We start from the raw sequence: 21219 nt of genomic DNA on the forward strand, positions 1-21219 counted from the left end.
GACTGATGGTTTCCACACTTCATCCTAGGCCAAACGAGCAATCTAGCAGGGATGAGAAATATTCCATCAGGTGTTACCTGCTGCCAAAATTTACATTTAATGTGTACAGTATACACTGATGAAGCAAGCAATCTTTCAGAAATGTATTGTAAGAAATCTAAGCTTTGGGCACATGATGAATTGATCAATATTAAATTAATGACTTGCATGGATGTTAAGCAGATAGTAGATAAAGTGATAGTATTTCAGCATTAAATGTTGCTTTGAAATCTGTAAAGATTATTTATTGCCTGTTTGTGTTCTCCCTTCCTTTTATGTTAATTTAATTTACTTCATGTTGCTGGCACTTATCTGTTCTGGGGTGACTTCTTGCTAAAAATTACATTGCATTGTAATTGAAATACTTAACATGCTCAATACTAGAACTTCATCAAATACATGTCGAAAGATTATATGATCTAGGATCTGAGACCTAATCCCATCACTCTATTTCTACATTCCTTTTTTCCATGTGTAAAGGAATATTAAGTAGCATTGTGAAGAAACACAGGAATTTTAAAGGCAATGCAACACAAAGACACAGAAATTCCCACTATCTCCATTTGGCCTATTGTTTTCCACAATTCCTTCTCGTTTTTTATTATCTGAGGAGAAGAGATGGCTCAGGAAGAATAGAAGAAGTCCTTAGGGGATGAGAAAATTCTCAAATATGTATTCTTTTATATTCATCATTTACTGCACTGACTCCATTTGTACTTTTCCCTGAAGTGTTTTACACAATCTAATCCCTGCAGCTGAAGATTGCCAGGGTGCCACACTCCAAACAGATGGGAGCACTGTTGGTGCTGAGCTTCTTTTCCAGGCACCATTCGTACTTTGTTTTCACAGCACCCCATTTCACATTGTCACAAACCCGATTTCAAAGAAGGATCAGTGTGCTAAAGCAGCAGAGATTGCCATCTTCTGTGAAGAATACCAGGATTTGGTCCCACAGGACAGCTGTTTTCTGTGCAAATAGTGATGCTCCAGCAGAATAAAACAACAATCCTAGTTCAGATACAGTGATGCAGGGTGTATCTATGTGAAGGCACGTATCCACTACAGCAGCCTGCCATAAGTAGTATATCCCCATGAATGCATGAGTAGCAGCTCTTACAGCTCTTGCTGGTACCAGCCTCGTGCAGCCCAGCACCACCGTATCTGGACTAGGATGACTGATTTAGCTGCAGGTGTGGATGGCAAACTGGATGCTGACAGCATCGGCAGTTCATTCATGAGTGAGTAATGTCTTTGTGGCCCCCTTCATTGGGTGACTGGGCAGCACTAAAGGGATTTGGTGCCTGACAGTCTGACAGAGAACATGAGCTGTAGGGTGGGTGACTTCACCTTCCATCTTGTGCTTTATGGCGTCTTCTTGCTAGCAGGGCTGAAGGTTATTCAAACCAGCAACATTTCCTGGATGCCCAGCTTCCCATGACATTGCCCAGTGTGAGGACTACTGTAGTCCCTTCTAAATTAGGACACATGTCTTCAAGTAAGGAACAGATAAGCTCTTAAATAAAAGTGATTGTACAAATGCCCATAGTAACAATAGAAAAGAGAGAGGTAGTGTGGAGAGTATGAAACAAGTTGAAAATTACTTCTAGATAACAGATCCTGGAAAAGAAGAAATTACTTGACGGCCTGTAATATATAAGCTGAAGTCAAGTGTGAATGCTATTTTTACGGTGAGCCATACCAGTGGTGTGATCCCGCAAAAAGCTAAAGATTTCTTGAGAATTTCTGAGCATCCTAAAGAGCTTGGTTTGGGACATGAGTCACTCATAGAGGGAACCCAACATTGCCCTCTTGCTACAAGTATACTAAATTTGGTTTTCCACCTCCAGTAGGAAGTATAATTTTGCATGTCATTACTTGAACAAAGTCAGCATTAGCAAGTCAAATGATTTTGCATAAGCACTTTTTTTTTTTTAAAGAAGGCCACAAAGTGATGGGTTTTATACAATTTCATATTTTTTGTAAGTTGTTAGAAGTGAATCAAAATTAATTATAAAATTTTATTTCAGAATTAATTTCAATTGTTCCGAGACTTGTAAATTTTTGTTAGTGCAAGAAGAGCTCAGAAATATTCCTTAGGAATAGATTAATGACTAATCAGTCCACCATGTGATTCTGATCTTTGTTCACACATTTTAAAGGTGTAAACATCATTGTATGGCAAAACTATATTGCTAGTCCCCATCTGTTTGGTTAGAACAATAAAGTATATGGAAATTGACACAAATAACATCCATTATGAGGTCTTAAAATTAACTTTTATAGTGGATAAACATGGGCAATAATAACAATGGTATTTTTGCAGCAGATTCTGATATGTTACTCTTGTGAAATATTAATTTAACTGGGAGACTACTTGTGAAGGAAGATTTCTTTTATTAGATCCAAATCCTTAAACATAATCTAGAATGTAGCAATCTATATTGCTGAACATGATAAAAATTATGAATTAAACCTGGCTGAAAAACATAAAGAGATATGTATTCTATGTTGAATTCTGAATGGGACCATAATTTAAGGGATTGTGTTGATTTAGAAAAAAACTCTGAAAAAGAAATAATTCAATTTTTTAACAAGAACTACTTTCAATACTGTAATGTGCTTCATTTCCATGTTATATTCCCTCATTGTAGTTTATTTTCTATTTTTTAAAATCTGTATTATCAAAGCATTTATCAATTCTGATCTATGATAGCAAATGCTGAATAAAAACTCCTTGGTCTTTAATGACACTAAATTAAATTTGCACTCATTGCACCCAATTTTAAAAAGGGTAGAAAGGAGGGCCCTGGAAACCACTGACCTGTCAGCCTCACCTCTCCACCTGGGAAGATCATGGAAGAGACCCTCCTAGAAGCTATGCTAAAGCACAGGGAGGACAGGGAGGTGATTTGAGACAACCAGCATGGCTTCACCAAAGGCAAGTCTTGCCTGATGAACCTTGTGGCCTTCTGTGACGGAATGACTACACCAGTGGACAAGGGAAGAGCTATGGATGTTGTATACATGGACTTCTGTAAGGCCTTTGACACGGTCCCCTATAACATCCTTTTCTCTAAACTGGAGGCATATGGATTGGATAGACAGACTATTTGGTGGATGAGGAATTGGTTGGATGGTTGCATCCAGAGGGTAGTGGTCAGTGGCTCAATGTTGAGATGGAGATCATCGAGAAGTGGTGTCCCTCAGGGGTCTGTATTGGGACCAGTAATGTTTACTTATCAATGACGTAGACAGAGAGATTGAATGCACCCTCAGCAAGTTTGCAGACACCACCAAACTGAGTAGTGTGGTTGGTATTCCTGAGGGATGGGATGCCATTCAGAGGGACCTGGACAAGTTCAAGAAGTGGGCCTGTGTGAACCTCATGAGGTTCAACAAGGCCAAGTGCAAGGTCCTGCATGTGGGTCAGGGCAAGCCCTTATATCAATACAGGTTAAGGTAAGTAAAAGACAAAATTATTTATTATTAACATTCCTTTTTTAATTTAAGATTGACAAAAGTCAGTATTTTGAACTTTCTTTACAGAAAAAACATTGGGATTTTTTTTTAAGCATAAAATTTATATGAAGTTGAATTCTAAAGTACTGACCACCTCACTGAAGTCCAACAAAAGGCATAGATACACATGGTAGCTTATTCCTGTTTGTAACAAAGTGAATAGCTGGAAAGAAGAGAAAAAGAACACTGAACACTGAAATGGAAGAAAAAGTAGCTATCATAGTAAAGTAAGAAAAATGGAAGACAAAGGGGAAAAATGAAACCCTCAACGTACTTCTAATACACAGTTCTCTTGTAACACCTGGGAATTTCCTACCAGCCTTAGCCATGTAACTGCTTACAAACTCCTCTGTTCCACCAAATTTCTCAGCTTACTTTCTCCCCAATTACTGGCTGGAATCTGAAAACTGTAGATTAATAACCCTATAGATAGGGCTAGAGCTCTGAGTGAGTGACCTGGATGAAAAGTGTGATGGGAATTAGAGAACATGACCAAAAGTTTCACAGGAGCCATTGTTTTCTCCTACTCTCTCTCTGACTATAACACATACCAATTTTTCACTCTGCAAGGAGGAGGACATTGTACACTGTGCAATTCCAAAACCAAAACACTTAATCTTAAGATGCCGGTGTGGTTGCTAAGTAACAACAACGTAGTTTATCTGCCACATTACTAACATGTCTTGTGGAAAGCAGTTAAGGTTATCAGAAATCTTACATTGCCCAAGTATTAAGGTATGTGTTGATAATATTTTGTTCTCCTCAAGAATGAATCAAAAATGCTCTGAGAAATTTTAGGTAGTATGTTACAAGAAAAAAAAACAACCCACACTTAAAAAGCTCATAAAACCTTCTATATATAGACAAATTAAAATGGAAGGACAGGTCAGACAATCACATAAGCATACCTCAGGCAGATACTACCTGGAGTAGTGAGAATAACTAAGAAAGCAAAACAAATCTCCAAACTTAGTGGCAAGGTTTAATGGGAAGGTTCAGGATGCTGTCTTGATCCCGGTATCATCCCAGATGGAAACTTAGCCTCAACAAAGGTAACAGAAAAAAGCATAAGGTGTAAGAAGTGCAATGAAGACAGATTCAAAAGGCCAGAAGAAAACTCAGGGTGAGATTTTCAAAAGCTCTCAAGAATAGCCTAATTTTAGATTAAATAAAACCAGAATTGTATCTACTGGAGGTTAGTAAGTCATGGTTAAATAGGTGGAAATTTCAACATGTAAAGACTAGGAAAATTATAAAAGAGAGAGAAAGCAACATGTCTAAGAAGTAAGAAATTTTCAAAAGAAGGAATCGGTCTTTTGGACCCCAGAGAAAGAAGCAAGCAAGGAACATAAAGGCAGAGCTGAGAAGCCAAATGGTTTCACACTGGACTGCATCAGTTCAGACTAGACTTATGCCAGATATACTCTTTCAAGTTATAAAAATGTTGTCAAAAGATGGAATGTTGGAGCAAACTGATTAACTGAATAGGAGAGTAATTAGCTCTAGATAGGTGTTTTTTAAAAAAAGTGAATAAAGTTGCTGAGCTACTATCAACAGTATGCACCCTTTTCTTAAAATGGCCTGTCAGAGGACTGAAAAGTAATGCAGGCGTTAGGCATAACTCTGGAAATTAAAACAAAATTATCTTTACTTTAGCTAAACCAGTTAAAATTAGCATCGTATGTAAAACATCTGACACAATTTTACAGTTCCTTCTATATACATATGGGGATGAATCCTTCTAAATGTGTATGTATATGTTCATGTATGCACACACTAATAATTTCAAGTCTATAAGAACTCAGCAGCTCTCTTGCAGACTCCAACAGTCCTTACCCATTCTAGCTATGGCTATCTGAACCACAGTTGTCATCTTGGTGGTGTTGTAATGGGTTTTTCTTGTACCTGGGCTGAGAAAATAGGTTTGCCATATAGAGCTGACAATTCATAGAAAGCTTTTCTTTTGTAAATGTAGCACACTCTGTTGTGATATTTTAAATCTTCTATTTCTAAGCTGATTTTTGTGAACTTGTCAAATTGGAAGCGCTTTCTGCTCTGTTAGTAAAACCACTCAGTTTTTTAGTTCATTCGCTGCTGCTTCTTAGCATAACTCTCTTCCTCTTGGAAAGTCTGTTTGGTAGTTCCCATTAAACAGCACTACCCTATTTTTCACCCACTCTTGAAACATGTTTTTTCTTTTGTTTTATTTTCAGCAAGGTACTTATGAAAACATTTTAAAAGTAACAATTTGCTGGATTCCATTTTTAGAAAGGAGATAACGATAGTCAAGAAAATCTACCAGATGGTTCTTTTAATAAATACATTAAAGTCTCTTTTATTTTTCTCCAATTTTAGCAACTAACATAACAGAAACTTTCAGACCATCAAACCAGTTTTCACAATCTGCCATAAATTTGCATTTCACAGAAATAATCCCGACAAGCACTAATAGATGAACATTGTTGGTGCAATAATAAAACAGTGTAAGGCATATTTACACCATCTTTACATACAGAACACTGTACACACAAAAAAATCACAGATCCAGAACAAAGTAAATTCAATCCCTTAGACATTTTACTTTTATAGGCTTGGTATTAAACAAATAATTCTCCAAGCAACAGACAACCTCTTGTTCTTGTGTGATTTATTTGTAACATTGTGCTCATGCAAAATAGGTATTTGCTTTATTGCATTAACATTGAAACAACGTTGGGAATTAGTTCTGAAACCAGTTCAATCAAGTTTTAAACCCTGTTTCTCTTCATCCATAGCAAGTCTGAGTAATTTTTATTGGTGACATAAAATGAGGCGTTAACTGATGATTGAGATTTTTATTTGGTAAGTTCCAAAACGATAATGAAGCTCAACTGACTACAGTTCGAAAACCATCTTTCTTGACCATGCACTTTTTTCTTTGCTATCATGAGGTGGTGTAGATGAGACGCCTTTTATATTTTTAAAGTTTCTATCTTTTCATATAGATATATTTTTTAAAGAAACCATGTACTATCCAACATCCACTGTTCACAGAAAGAAATAAGCAGCAGGAATAGCTCTGGTGGCAGAGTTGGCCAGAAAGAGGACATCAGTAAGTTAGTGGCAACTTAATAAACATCAAATGCCCCAGAGATACGTCACAAAAGAGTTGATTACTATAACCCATACTTCTGTAAGAGTTCAGACTGCCAGGGACGTTTGCGCTCTGGAAAGTAATCTGGAATGTGGATTTTTTTAAAATCTTGGATACATTTTCTCATTTCTTCCTCAACACTGAGCTTCTCACATACCTTCTTTTTGGAAAGATTTGTTTCTCTGGACTTGCTAATGAGAGTTTGAAAGAGTTCACTGTTCCTGCGTTTGTCTGGTGGTGGCATCCACTGCACCGGGGCCTTCTTAGACGGACGATCCAAAGTCAGAGTATTTGGCTGGTGGGCTGTGGATGGCTGAGTGTTGGTGGCGTTTTCTTGAGGGGTGCTTGCTTCCGAGTGGCTGTCACAGCTTGAGGTGGACAACTCATTACAGGAAGTCCCACTTTCACTGCCCTTGTCCAAGACTTTGTCATGCTTCCTTTCTTCGTGGTCTTGTTTGGGGGAAACGGTTCTCTGGGGAGGCCCTAATACAAGGCAGGGGAGAAAAAGTGTTAAGAAAGCACTGGTTTCCACAGAAAACCAATCAGACATCATTTAGAAAAATGTGATTCAAAGTCTCAGCTGGCACAAATTGGTGGCAATTCCTTGCAGTCGAAACAACTATACTAGACTGGTACACAGGTTGAAGCTCTGGCCCTCAAAATTCTCAATCCTAAAAATGCTTACAGCAAGAGTAACTTTACATTCTGCCTGCCTAAGAATCCAGGTAATGAAATTTGCATAATGCTCGCAGATTATCTGCACCAGAAATCCCTTCAGGCAAGTTTAAATGAGCTAGTAAACTATTACACCCCAAGAAGTTTATTACGAGAAATTAGATTTTGTAGTATTAGAAAAATACAACCATACAATTTGCAAACTCTTTGCTTAAAAATATTCCAAGGGCTTCAAATTTTTTTGGTAGCTCTTGACTCACCTTCCCAGAACAGTCTACTGATGATATGCTCTGCAGATGTCAACTCTGCAGAAGCCTTGTACAGAAAAGGTGGTATTAATCCTAGAATAACAGAGAGATCACTCACTAATGACAGAGTCTTTAAGATTTATTTTTTTTTTTTTTTTTGTTATCCTATAGTGATTTCACCGTACTTCTTACTGTCAGTGATTATCCCAGACTTGGCTCAGTGCAAACTCAGAATTCAGCGTACACCTCTTACTGCACAAGCTGGCAGGGAAAAGGAGGTTATGAAGTTATCGGTAAAGAGGCACCCTGCAATGGCAGGGAGAGCGGTCTGATGGCCTATCATAAGGCATGGCTCAGCACTTCACATGCCTGAAAATCGGATCTACGTTGTTATTCTCTCCAGATATCACTTTTGCTTTGAAGTCTTAAGCAGAACTTGAATGTGAAAATTAAGTGGTAGCAGCTAAATCTGTACAAGCATTTTCATTCCTGAAGCCTCATTTCAAAACTCCAGCTGTGAAGTGAAATGATGCTATGCTGACATCATAAACATCATGATCTTAAATTAGGACACTATCTAAAGCTCACAGAAATATCTATAGAGTTTAAGAGGTGTTGAATCAGACCAAGGGGAAAAATTTCAAAGATGTTTAAAAACCTAAATAAAAATATAGGCCAGGGCTTCAGCGGCGGTTGTGTGTCTGCTACAAATCCCAAAAGTGTCCAAACAGTTTAGGTATCTAAATATCTTACAAAAACTAGATTATCCTTACAGTTTACCTAAACACCACCAGCATCAATTAACTGCCTTTGCCAGAATCAAAAATTCAGGGTATGACATCTCAACCTGGAGTTACTGGGACAGAGTTGCAAGGAGATTTTTGAGTCACTTACTAGTCTGTCTTTTCAGAATTAAAAATGAAAAATATAATTACAATTATAAAGAATGCAGGAGCAATATGAACACTCTAGTGTCCATTTGACAGTGCAGTTCTATGACTTATAGGAATCTAAGTAGATTGCAGTATTTTATATGAGACACAGGGTAAAACAAAACTCAGCAAAACACAAAAGTAAATAAACGATAATCTAACAGCAGCAGCATTCAACAAACTGCTTTTCTTTTGTTTTAGCCAGCATCCCAGGAAGCTATGTCACATTTCTGTAGTCAATCTAGAGAAACCCATAAATAACCAAGATCCAAAGAGGAGAGAAACAATCCATCAGGGTTTGTAGTTACACTATTCATAGTGAAAAACACAAGCGATTTTCTACTTCATTATAATCAACCCAAATATTTAGCACATGTCTGCAAGAATGTCCCTTCTTTTTTTTTTTTTTTTTTTTGTTCAGAATTATGTTCACCTTCTTAAACAGATTTACATGCCTTCCGTCAATTGTTGTATCTGGCATTTCATTCCATACCTCAAACCATTATATGAATATGCTAAATTGTGAGTCAGCTGGCATTAAGGAATTACTCTGGCTTTGCAGTGTGAGATTAAAAAACTGAGTAGTTAATCAGACAGTGATTTCAGTATTGTTAGTCTGATTTTCAATAACATGATTAACATCAATACCTAATCTAGTTTACAATCTTAGCTTTTTCAAATGTAACAACATCATCTATGACTAAGAAACTGAAGTTTTCTGTTAGCAATGCCCTGTAGTCTTCAACTCTGCCTTTCCTGCTCATTTTGTCCTGTAACTTCATAGATCAAAATACTATACTTAGTTGGCCTATTTATATTTACTTCTTTATTGGTACTCTCTGCTTCTGAAGGGCTCAAACCTGGAATGTACTAAGGAACTATTTCAAAAAAAAGCATGGAAATACACCTTCAAGAATATAAAAAAAATATCCATTTTCTGCTACAAGATTATTCAGAACCCTGACAATAGGCAGTATTTTAATGCTTTTTTGGATCACAGCCCTGAGGTTCAGTACCTTACAGCACTGAGCTCTGTATGCTTCACTGAATTGCCTAAATCCACAATGACTTTAATCCAAACATGGGTTTCTCCCACACATCTCCTTTTAAAAATTAACAAATCCTCCCTCACAAAGAATTCTTTATATCCTCCTGCAGTTCTTTCTCAGTAGCGTGTTATTAACAGAAGCAACAGTTCTGCTAGAGGGGAGGTTTTTCTCACAATATTTTCCATCTGCTGAAACCCAAAAGAATTTATAAATATGTAAGAAAAAATCCTGAAAAGATATTTGTTTAATTTTCAACATCAGGGATTATCAGATAAATTTAGCTACACCTCTACGTCGGAAAACATCTCCTTATTGTCTTCTATGCTAGCCCACTCATCTGTGGCTAGGATTGTGTGATGGGATGCTGTCTCCACTGTACCTTCTCAACCGTTCCAGAATAACACCAAAGACCTTCAAATATCTCAGTCTACCTGAAACTACTAACTTTCCAGGAGTCCAGAATAGTTCTTAAAAACTCAGAGGAAGTATATTTGCTCCCCTGTGCACACAGGGTCATAGAATTGTTTAGGTTGGAAAAGACCTTTAGGATCATGGATGCTGTTAATGTAATACTGCTAAGTCCACACATAACATTAACAAGCTTTACTGACTTACAACTGATGACTCATGTTCCTGCCCCTTCTAGGATCTCCCACCTGCTGCTGGTTCCCCAACTTAGAGAAGCTGGAAATGAGTCACTGTACCTTGGTCCTCTCCAATTCATCCTCCTCTACTCAAGCACGTCCAATTGCCCTCTCCACTGCCCAGTTCTCCGAACAGCTTCCCTGTAATGCTTCCTGTCCAGGCAGTTTCAGTAGACACCGAACTTCCTACTTCTTTTTCCTTTATTTGTCTTAATGGTTGTGCCTCTCTTAAGAAGTTAGAAAGTGAGCTCGCCCTTTACCTGGGCTTACTTGCAGCCTCTACTATGGTGGCTACTTGACACCTAAGTCTAGTGGACTTGAGCAAATACCACACACACATTTCTCTGATCGAGAAGGCATATTACATTTACTTTGACTGTATTTATTCCTCATCTATGTTGCTCCCTGCACACGTTTTAGCTAACATTTCCTGGCAGAACTGACTGATAAAAGGATCACTTTCAAGCAATTACTACAAAATATTCATGGGAAATGAACTAGAAACTTATAAACTTAATTCTCTGCAGTGAAAATCTGCTTCTACCAGTTATGACAATCAAAACAGAAGTCCTCTCTGAATTCCCTGTCAAGCAATAACCGAGCAACAGAGCTCCAGTCAGGAACAGAACATGACAAATACCACAGAAAATTATCTACTGGCCAATAACTATTGGTTGAAAATTGTAACCATGTAATCCTGGAAGTCAATAAAATTTAGTTCTAAACTTCTTGTGGATGTTCATGAAGTGCAGTCTGAATAACTTTTTGAAGATTTTTTAGCTCTGTCTCTTGCAACTGAGAAAAATACCACATTGGAAACATTAAACACATAAAAATATTCTGCTTATCAATATTTCAGGTTTTGTGTACAATTATTTTCTTAAATATTAATACAACAGGATTAAAATAAAGGAAATCATATTAAAATCCAATTAAACTGACTGCTTCATAACCTGGCTTCAACAAGGGTAACTCCTGCCTGACCAGCCTCATGGTCTTCTGTGACAGAGTGACTACATCAGTGGACAAGGGAAGAGCTATGCATGTCATCTGCACAGACCTCTGTAAGGCCTTTGACATGGTCCCCTATAACATCTTTTTCTCTAAACTGGAGGCATACGGATTGGATAGATGGACTGTTTGGTGGATGTGGGACTGGTTGGATGGTTGTATCCAGAGGGTAGTGGTCAACAGCTCAATGCCCAGCTAGAGATCAGGGAGCAGTGGTGTCCCTCAGGAGTCCAGTAATGTTTACTATCTTCATCAGTGATGTAGACAGAGGGACTGAATGCACCCTCAGCAAGTCTGCAGACACCACCAAGCTGAGTGGTGTGGTTGGTATTCCTGAGGGATGGGATGCCATTTAGAGGGACCTGGACAAGTTCAAGAAGTGGGCCTGTGTGAACCTCATGAGGTTCAATGAGGCCAAGTGCAAGGTCCTGCATGTGGGTCAGGGCAAGCCCTGATATCAGTACAGGCTGAAGGACGAAGGGATTGGTGGCAGCCCTGTGGAGAGGGACTTGGGGTACTGGTGGATGAAAAACTGGACATGAGCTGGCAGTGTGCATTCACACCCCAGAAAGCCAACTGCATCCTGGGCTGCATCAAAAGAAGTGTGGCCAGCAGGTCGAGGGAGGTGATTCTGCCCCTCTGCTCTGCTCTGCTCTGGTGAGACCCCACCAGGAGCACTGCATCCAGCTCTGGGGCACCCCGCACAGGAAAGACATGGACCTCTTGGAGCGGGTCCAGAGGAGGGACACAAAAATGATCAGAGGGCTGGAGCAGCTCTCCTCTGAGGAAAGGCTGGGAGAGTTGGGGTTGTTCAGCCTGGAGAAGAGAAGGCTCCAGGGAGACCTTATTGTGGCCTTCCTGTGCTTAAAGGGGGCTTATAAGAAAGATGAGGACAAGGCTTTTAGCAGGGCCTGTTACAAGGGGTAATGATTTTAAATTAAAAGATGGTAGATTTAGACTAGATATAAGGAAGACATTTTTTCCAATGAGGGTAATTGCAAATGACAGTTGCCCAGAGAGGTGGTAGATGCCCCATCCCTGGAAACATTCAAGGTCAGGTTGGACAGAGCTCTGAGCAGCCTGATCTAGTTGAAGATGTCCCTGCTCATTCATTGCAGGGGGTTTGGTCTAAATGACCTTTAATGGTCCCTTCCAACAAAAACCATTCTGTGAGTCTACGATTCTATGATACTCCTCTCTCTTTCTGTCGGTCAAATGCTGGGGTTATTGTACGTGTAGTACAGATGCACAAATTAACCTCTTCCTGAGTCAGCTATTTTATTCCTACAGTGTCTTAATATCATTTGCTTGTTTATAAGTCAGTTTATTTTTACTGCTGAATGCAAAAGAAGTTGTGAACATTTGCACAGATTGCTGTGGTTAGCTATTTTAATAACTGACTGCATTGACATGAAGAACGGAAAATCTTACCTGTGGACTATGACAGTTATAGCTTGATATAAGACATGTAGATAAGAGTTGAAGCTGATATAAATATAGTCATTTGGGAACAAAACATAACCAACATGTGAAATGTGTTCAATATGTGGTACCTCGATCAAGAAAAATGGAATCTGTTAAAGAGATGCTATCTCGTGGTTTAACCCTGGCTGGCAACCAAGTACCACGCCACTTACTCACTCCCCGCCCCCCCCCCCCCCCCCAGAGAGATGAGGAGGAGAATCGGAAAGGAATGTAAAACTCGAGGGTTGAGATAAGAACAATTTAATAGGTAAAGCAAAAGCTCTGCACGCAAGCAAAGCAAAACAAGGAATTTGTTCACCACTTCCCATGGCCAGGCAGTTGTTTGGCCATCCCCAGGGAAGCAGGGCTCCAGCACGCTTAACAGTTACTTGGGAACACAAACACTATAATGCCAGATGTCTCCCCCTTCCTTCTTCTCCCCCCAGCTTATATACTCAGCATGACGTCATATGGTATGGAATATCCCTTTGGCCAGTTCGGGTCACCTGTCCTGGCTGTGTCCTCTCCCAATTTCCCATTTCCCTCCAGCCCTCTCACGGGCAGGGCCAAGAAACTGAAAAGTCCTTGACTTGGTATGGACATCACCCAGCAACAACTAAAACCATGAGTGTGTTTTTAGCACTGTTCTCACACCAAATCCAAACCACAGCACTGCACCAGCCGCTGAAAAGAAAATTAACTCTGTCCCAGCTGAAACCAGGACATTATCTTTCACTGCTTTCCCAGAAGATGTACATGAAAAAAGTTAAATGGTTCGAGTTTTACTAGTCCTTTTGCCAGCACTATCAAATTAATCCTATTTGTTGGTTTATATGAAAGACTAAACCAATTAAAAAAAAAACAACAAACCAACAACACCAAAGTTTTTCTATTATGTAATTTTAGTGAAAACCAAGTTCTTGGGGATATTTTATCTTCATCATTTTCTTTTTCTTCAAATGTACTTTTTTAAAAACCAGAAGTTCTAGATATAGTCTACTGAATGAATCAATCAAATAATCCAATTAAGGGTTCCTTTGAACCATTACAGGTATGAATGGAACCAACTCTTGCATAAACAAAAAATTTTTAGCAGATCTTTTTTACATTTATTGAGAACACCACCTTAAAAACATTGCAGCAAATTTGTCAATGAAATTATGGTGTAAAAAAATACTGATGCAGTAAAAACATTCCATGTTTTTAAATGATTTCATAAAAAATGAAAACAGGAGAACAACAGGGTTTAAAACTGACTGATTATGTTGGATGTCTCAGAAACATAATAGCAAAGACAACACAAGGTTTTTTGTTTGTATCTGTAGAAGAAACAATACTATTTCCAGTTAGACTCATAATTTTTGCATGCTTGAGAACATCGGTGGTATGTGATTTGCACATAATTTTGCATGAAATGCAATCTTTTTGCATTCTTTACACAGGGAAAAATCCTTCTTTTTATAGGCTACGCAGGACCTTCAGTCTGGTACATAGCTATGTTAAACCCCTGAATAGATTTTTCCTCTACCTACTCTCAAAATTACATTATATTCAGAGTGACTATAAGGTGAATACTATTGTGTTTTATGGTTTAATCTTAAGAATTTAAATAAAATTAACTATAATTAATATAAAATTATAGAAAAATACTCATCAAATCTCACAGTATTATGGACTTATCTATTTTACATAACTAGGGGTTTTTTTATTAGCTTTCACCAACATTCAAAGTATTACACTAAACTGAATTCTTAAGAGAGAAGTAATCTGTGAAATCTGATGACAGGTTATGGCTACTGTGGGAACATTTTCATTACCAGGCTTTTGACTACTTAATATCACACTTCAATGGTAAATGATTATCTTTTATGTCTAATTTCACTTTGATTTTATTTTTTAAAAAGATTATTTTTAAGAGCTATAAAACGATAGCTCTAAACCCCTGACATTTGCTGTGGCATATTAATGATATTTCCAGTTTTAAAAGAAAATCCTGTTCTTAGAGCCCAGCTCAACACATGAATTCACTCCCTGAGACCAGCAAGGTATTCAGATTGCTTCTTACCACTAGAGCTGTAGGTTAAAACTAGCTTTATGGCAGGCAAATTTACAAGGGACTGCCTGACCACTGCACTCTGTCCTCTTTAATTTAGCTACAGAATCAAGCTAAATGCGCTGCTTGGATTTAGCAGTGAGACTGTACATGTTTGGGTTTTTTTAAAACTCTATATGGTTTGTCAAGGAAACTTTTCTACTTATTTTAGGTATTGCAATTTACATCTAACTTAGTCCTGTTGGGAGGTGGGAGGAGAGGGAAGGCCCTGCCACACTTGGCTTGTATTTTAAGGTTAATATGCAGGCCTACAAAGGAATTAAGTGGTACGCAGCCCTTAGCTGTCCCTCTGCCTATGGATCAGTTTTAACCATCATGAACATTCCAAGCAAACAATACTAATAACTAAGTATATAATGTGAGAAATATCCAAGTGCTCTTGACAAGCTCTGCTCTTGACAGCTTGCACTTACAGGAGAAATTGAAGAGTTCAGTGTAGACATTTCAGTGGAACAAAACTTTGTGTGGGAGTCTTTCTGCTTTGTGGCTTCAAATCAAGTAAAAAAAATACATTCAGTTTCCAATTTGGGTCTCATCTGGCACAATATTTCAAACCACTTTTTGGATTAAAGGCCTGATCCAGAGAATGCTTAGTATATAACAGTGAAGTATTTTTCAGAAAGGAGGATTGAAACTCAGCATTTCCTATTTTCTTCCTCCTTTCAGATGAGTGACAAATTGTTATGGATAGCCAAATGCTCACACTTTCATGTTTCTTGACCCAGCTGAGACTTGACTTTAGTCAATGCAAAGTAGAATAGCTTCAATAAAATAAGAATATTCTCTTCACCTCCCATTACTTCAGGGTAACATGTTCATTTGGAAGAAGTGAGTTAACTTCCCTCAGGCACAAGAAAGAATTAGTGTCAGCGATACTTTGATATATTAATGTGCTAAGTCCTGAACTCTTGGGTAAAAGGCCAACACTGTTGACATATCAACTTCAGTACTTCGAGCAGAACCTGAATTTTATGTGATTTAAGGAAGCCAAGCAAGTCGGCTTGCAGATGAGACTGCCACAGAGAGGTCTTGTGAATCTCAGCAGGGCTTCCCTGACATGAAGAATAGCACTAAGGTTACTCACATTTTATCAAAGCAGTTTTGTAAATATGCCTTATGCTCTGGCAAAGCTTCAAATTTGTATCTACAGGGCATGTAAATTGGTTTGGCTTCACTAAGCTGATTCTGAGCTGTGGGTCTGGATCCAAAACTGCATTCATTTAAAAAAAACATTTTAGACTTAAATGTTGACCCCATTCAAGTCAAAACCAACACACTCTGTGACCTCAAGTTACAAAATTTAATTAAAATATAAAGCCTGTTCATTCCAGTGTGAATGCAAAAAAAAGATCTTAGAAGGAAAGCAATTTAACAGTGAAAGCAGAAAGGGTGAAAAAGTACTCTCTCTTCTTACAGAAAAAGGGAAGTTAGAATGATTTCTATAACTTTTCAGCACTTTACTCAGAAAGCATATTTTATTGGTATCCATGGAAAATTCATCTTTAGATGAAACAAAGCCAAATTACTGCAGGTAATAATTTGGCCCCAAAATATTTGAGCAAGAAGATCTGAAAATGCTATGTTCTAAAGAAAACCTCACCATATACTTAATTATCTTCTTTGCTAGAATATAGAACCTATAATAATAGTCACTGCAGACAAACTAAAGAAATGATGGGAAATTGGAAAAAAAAATGGTGATTATGAGAGATGGAGGGAAAATATGCTCCTTGATTATTCTGAAATGTTTTACTACATTCAGAATTTAATAGGAAATGCAAATTTTCAAATATATCATGCCCTCTACTACCAAGCCCATGAGGCATCTCACATGTTTTGATTCCAACACAAAAATTCTAAGTGGGAACTGTACACTGAAATCTTGGTAATGTTTAGGAGGATTAAGATCTTTAGGAGTGTTTATTTGCTGTTCCATGGATATTCCAATAGTAAGAATATGTCTGTGATTGCAGTCTTGATGAAGCCTTTTATTTAAATCTCCTTACCTGCCACGGAAAGATAAAAAGACACTGTGTAGAGATTGCAGCTCTATTGGGCATAGCTCCCACAGGGGAAATTACCCTTTAATAGCATTAAGCTCGATGGTGTGTGAATGGTTATGTGGTACTTGAAGTGAATGAACCAATTCATCTTTCAGATTAGGACCACATGCCTGTAAGTGATAAGTGCTTTGTCTCAAAAGAAAAAAAAAAAAACCCAAACACAGAACACAACATAAAAATATTTTTCTGTCACATTTACTACCACTTGATGTTAAACTAACTTCTAGAAATGGTACAGTAGAATGAGTTAAATAAATCAATGAGGAAAATGTCTTTGCTTATTTCCAGTTAGGCTGTATTTGAAATGTTAACATTATTCACAACATAAAAAGGCTAATTGATATATAGAGAGGGAACTATTTCTGTTATTTGGAATGACAGAAGATACACAATTAGCAGCCACAGGCCCAACTTGAATTCATTAGATACTTCGTCCTAATCTTGTTTTGAACAAATAACAAAATGACATTGCTTTCATTTGTTAGTTTTCCAGCTGGGTTTTGTGGTAGGCAAAACAGTACTTAAATAGGACAGAACCAGTGAAGTTCTGACATAGACAATTTGTTGCATTCCAGTAAAACCAATTAAGAGTCCACATCTTTTTTCAAGAAAAATATATATTAGCCTGAAAATTTTGAAGTCATTCAGAGAAGTGTCTTTTCTTAGCAGATAACCTAAAGATAACAGGAATGACCAGTTATTTTCATTTCCAGCTACAAACTGAGTCAAATATTGAAGATAATATTTTTTTTTGTGGAGTTAGAGACGGCTACCACATTAATGCACTGCTGGAGATATAAGAAGAAAATGAAATGCTTGCACTAGATAAGATAAAGCTGAATCAACATCAAAAGACTAAAAGTCAGGAAACTACCAATACTGCCAACATCCACCCACTGTGTATGATGCATGACAGATTTTACCCATTTCAGGACTATATCATTAGGTCAATACTTCATAGCCAAAGATGTCGACCCTCCTGACCACTGTTTAGCAAACAGATTGTAAGATCTTCTGCAGAATCCCAGAAACAAAAGTTAAAATTCGATCCCAGGTAAAGGAATATTGTAAAGTTATCTGAGAAGTTCCTAGCAGGCAACACAAACTTCCAGGGTCAACCAGATGGTTCATGATTTGCATGTAAATTACTTGGAGAAACAGGACTTACTGAAGCAGTACAGAATTTTCTTCCTGAAGCAAGATCCTGGTAAATCATCACTAAATTTCAGTGGTGGTCATATGCTATATTAATCTCCACTAACAGTAGAGTAATAGCAATAAAATAAAAATTATACTAGTAGCAGTAAGAACTTGAGCTTGAACTTGAGATTGAACTTGAGATTGGAGGGGTTTTGTTATTTTACAATGAAAGCAATTTGACACAAATGTATTTTGCACGTAGAATGGTTGACTTGTTCTCTCTCTACCTGCAGAATTATTTTTCCCTCGCCCAACATCTGAAAATGTAGGTACTTAAAATAATTTTGATGTTTGAAGGAAATCTCAGAAATTAATGCATTTGTATACTTGACAAATGAGAACTACTTTTATAAAAAACATGCCTCTTCTGCAACTTCACTTGCTACAGTGAGTAGCCCCAATTGCTTGTATTGCAGTAACATCTCAGCAACATCTGGTAGATGCACTAGTCATTAATTTCCAAACTATAAAGTAGGTTCATGCTCAAGACTGTATACTAGTATTAATTTGCCTTTTTTTACTGGGTTTTTTTCAGTGCCTATCAGTTAAGAGCTAAAATTTTTTGTCTGTCCATGAAAAATGCTTCTTAGTTGCTTATTAGATGCAATATTTTCCCTTAAAGAAATAGTTACTTTACATTAAACTCCACCAAATTATGTTCAAATTATAAATTTAGCATCTGAAAATTAGTAAGACTTATCTAGAGTGATATTCTCAATTTACCACAACAAGAAGTCTGGAGAATGATCAAAAGCAGGACATTTGATCATGTTGCTCTCATAAACTCCCTTAAGACTTCAGAGATTCTTTCCCCTAGATGGTCCTAGCAGAAAGTTTACTTTGTTGATGCTGATTGTGGGAAGAGAGTCTTCCAATTCCTACTCTAGCCACTGTAGTTAGAAGCAAAGGTAACTTCTTATTGTTTCAACACCAGGAGATTGGGCACTACTACAGAATCCCAGGGTCAAGGATGTAAAAGTCTTTAAGTTGCTCCTTTTTAATCATTTTCTTGAAATCACCTCTAACACAGGCTTAAGTTACAAGAAGGAAAAAAAAATTAAACGCCAATGACACACTTGCGAAATCTCTGTAAGGCCAAAGTGACAAAAAAGAAAATCACCCCACTGTCGCACTGCAGAAACACATCCGAGATGCCTCTCCCTCTCTGGATTCATACGACAAACCATAAATGATGGCTTAACATGTGGGTTTAGAGGCTCAGTTCCATTTCCTATTCCATGTCCTTAACACCACATTCAGGGAAAACAGCTGTTGGGCTGGGGAAAGATACTGACTTCTATCCCTGTTTATCCCTGATATAGCTCCTGATCCTTGGGGGTCCCTCTGAGGTTGCCAGATATTATCATTCTCCTTTCTCACTCCCTTCCCCTTTCTTCTAAGGACATATTTATTTGTAAGATAATCAGGAATTTCAGTCTGTTGTCAACCACATTGCTGGCTGCTGCCTTCTGCTTTGTAAATATTAATATTGGTTGGGCATCTGCTGAAGTGTGAAATAGTCTTTTAGCCACCAGGTCTGTGCTTGGCAAAGCCCTAATCAGAGTTCTAGGCAACATGAAGCTGAATCTCTTTCCACCTAGATAAGCAATGCTCTTCTTTGAACCACTCACATTTTGGTTTTCATAAAATTAATTTCAACTTCTCAGCTGTCAGATGTGGCTCCCTATGTGGCAACCTAAATGCTTGTGCCAGAACAAAAGGTACCAGAGAGACCAGAAAAATTATTCATGGGAAGGGACTACACCTCTCAGTGATGGCTTTCAGCAATTTGAAACATACGTGAAGCAATTTCTTGCCTTCTTGTGACACATGTGTACATTAAATATATTGACTTAATAATGTCCTCTTCAAATATAGTTTACTTTCAATGAAAATATACATGGAATGTAAAAAATGCCATCTCAAGTAAGGTCTACCAATCAGAAATATATTTCAGTGGGACTTCAGGCAATGAGAGTGATTAACACAGCAACTTCAGGAATCTTCATTCTGAGATTATTTTTTAAGAAATGTTCACTCATAACTCATTGGTAAGAACTCTCCTCTTTGGGGACTGTCAGTGGCCTCAGTCTTAGTTACTTTGTTCTAACAGTATGAGCAACAGGAAAAAAACCTGAACAATAAAAAAAGGACAGAATCAACTGTAACCTTTGTGGCTTGCTTCCCCATTCAACTTCAGATACTAAACCAAATCTTTTCCTTGCTAATTTTAATTTCTGTTTGTCTACTATGATCTCATACTACTTTGCTTTGTCAATTATTTTCTCAATCACTTCAGGTAAAATGTGTAATCTTCATTTTTTTCCTTCCAGCTCTTTCAATTTTACAGGTTGCTTTTCTACTGGCATGCAAAATAAATTCATATTAATGTGAATTTACAGAATGTGTATAAAACATGGTAGTAAAAAGTTGTCAAAATACCATGCACTGGCTTTGGCATTAGAAAAAGTCTCACATGAAAGAAATATTTCAGACACTAAAAATCTCAGGCTTACGTGACACTTATGATAGCACTTCAGGCAATAAGCAAGTGCAAAACAAGGAAATGCATGCTTGAATCAAGTTTTCATTTTACTTTTGGTTACTGAGAACTAGCAGTGAATTATATGAACTGGGTAAGAGTCCACAGTGAATTATCTTAAGGGTTCAAGCACTAAAAGGGAAGCAATTCAGAACACACTCAGATGATATTTGTATAGTTCTATGCCTTTCCTTGCTGGTCCCTGGGATAATAGAAATGTCTCAATCTGCAAGAATTCTGTGAAAAGACCAGAAATGTTTGCTGAAAGCTTTCCCTAAGTAACAATGATGGTCATCAATGAGATCTTACTCCTGTGTATATAACACAAAGTACATTTCAAAATAACATTTCAACTATTATATCATTAAGGTCTGGTACATGAAAAAATAAAGTAAACCAATTTGAAATTAATGGGGCATTGCATCCTAAAGTATGTAAACACATGCTGATAATAACATGCTATATTTAGATCCAAATTCCTAGATCAGCCTTATGGAACACTCAAAGCATCCACTCCAAATAAATAACTACAGAAAACCTGACAACATATGCAGAAAACCAATTTCATTTATAAGGTATGTATTTTA

The 21219-nt window shown here is 37.5% G+C and overlaps 1 protein-coding gene across 1 annotated transcript in view; it reads right to left on the reverse strand.

The window, feature by feature from the left end:
• Positions 1–1231: 1231 nt before the first annotated feature.
• The window catches only part of KCTD8 (potassium channel tetramerization domain containing 8), a 106103-nt gene continuing 86115 nt past the window's right edge, over positions 1232–21219 (reverse strand). The window contains exon 2 of the mRNA XM_080404311.1: positions 1232–7174. Within this exon, the coding sequence (XP_080260437.1) occupies positions 6714–7174 (461 nt within the window). The 3' untranslated portion in view covers positions 1232–6713. The remainder of the gene's footprint in view (positions 7175–21219) is intronic.

This window comes from Falco punctatus (genome assembly GCF_963210335.1).
Source record: "Falco punctatus genome assembly, chromosome: 1".
NCBI classification, from domain to species: domain Eukaryota; kingdom Metazoa; phylum Chordata; class Aves; order Falconiformes; family Falconidae; genus Falco; species Falco punctatus.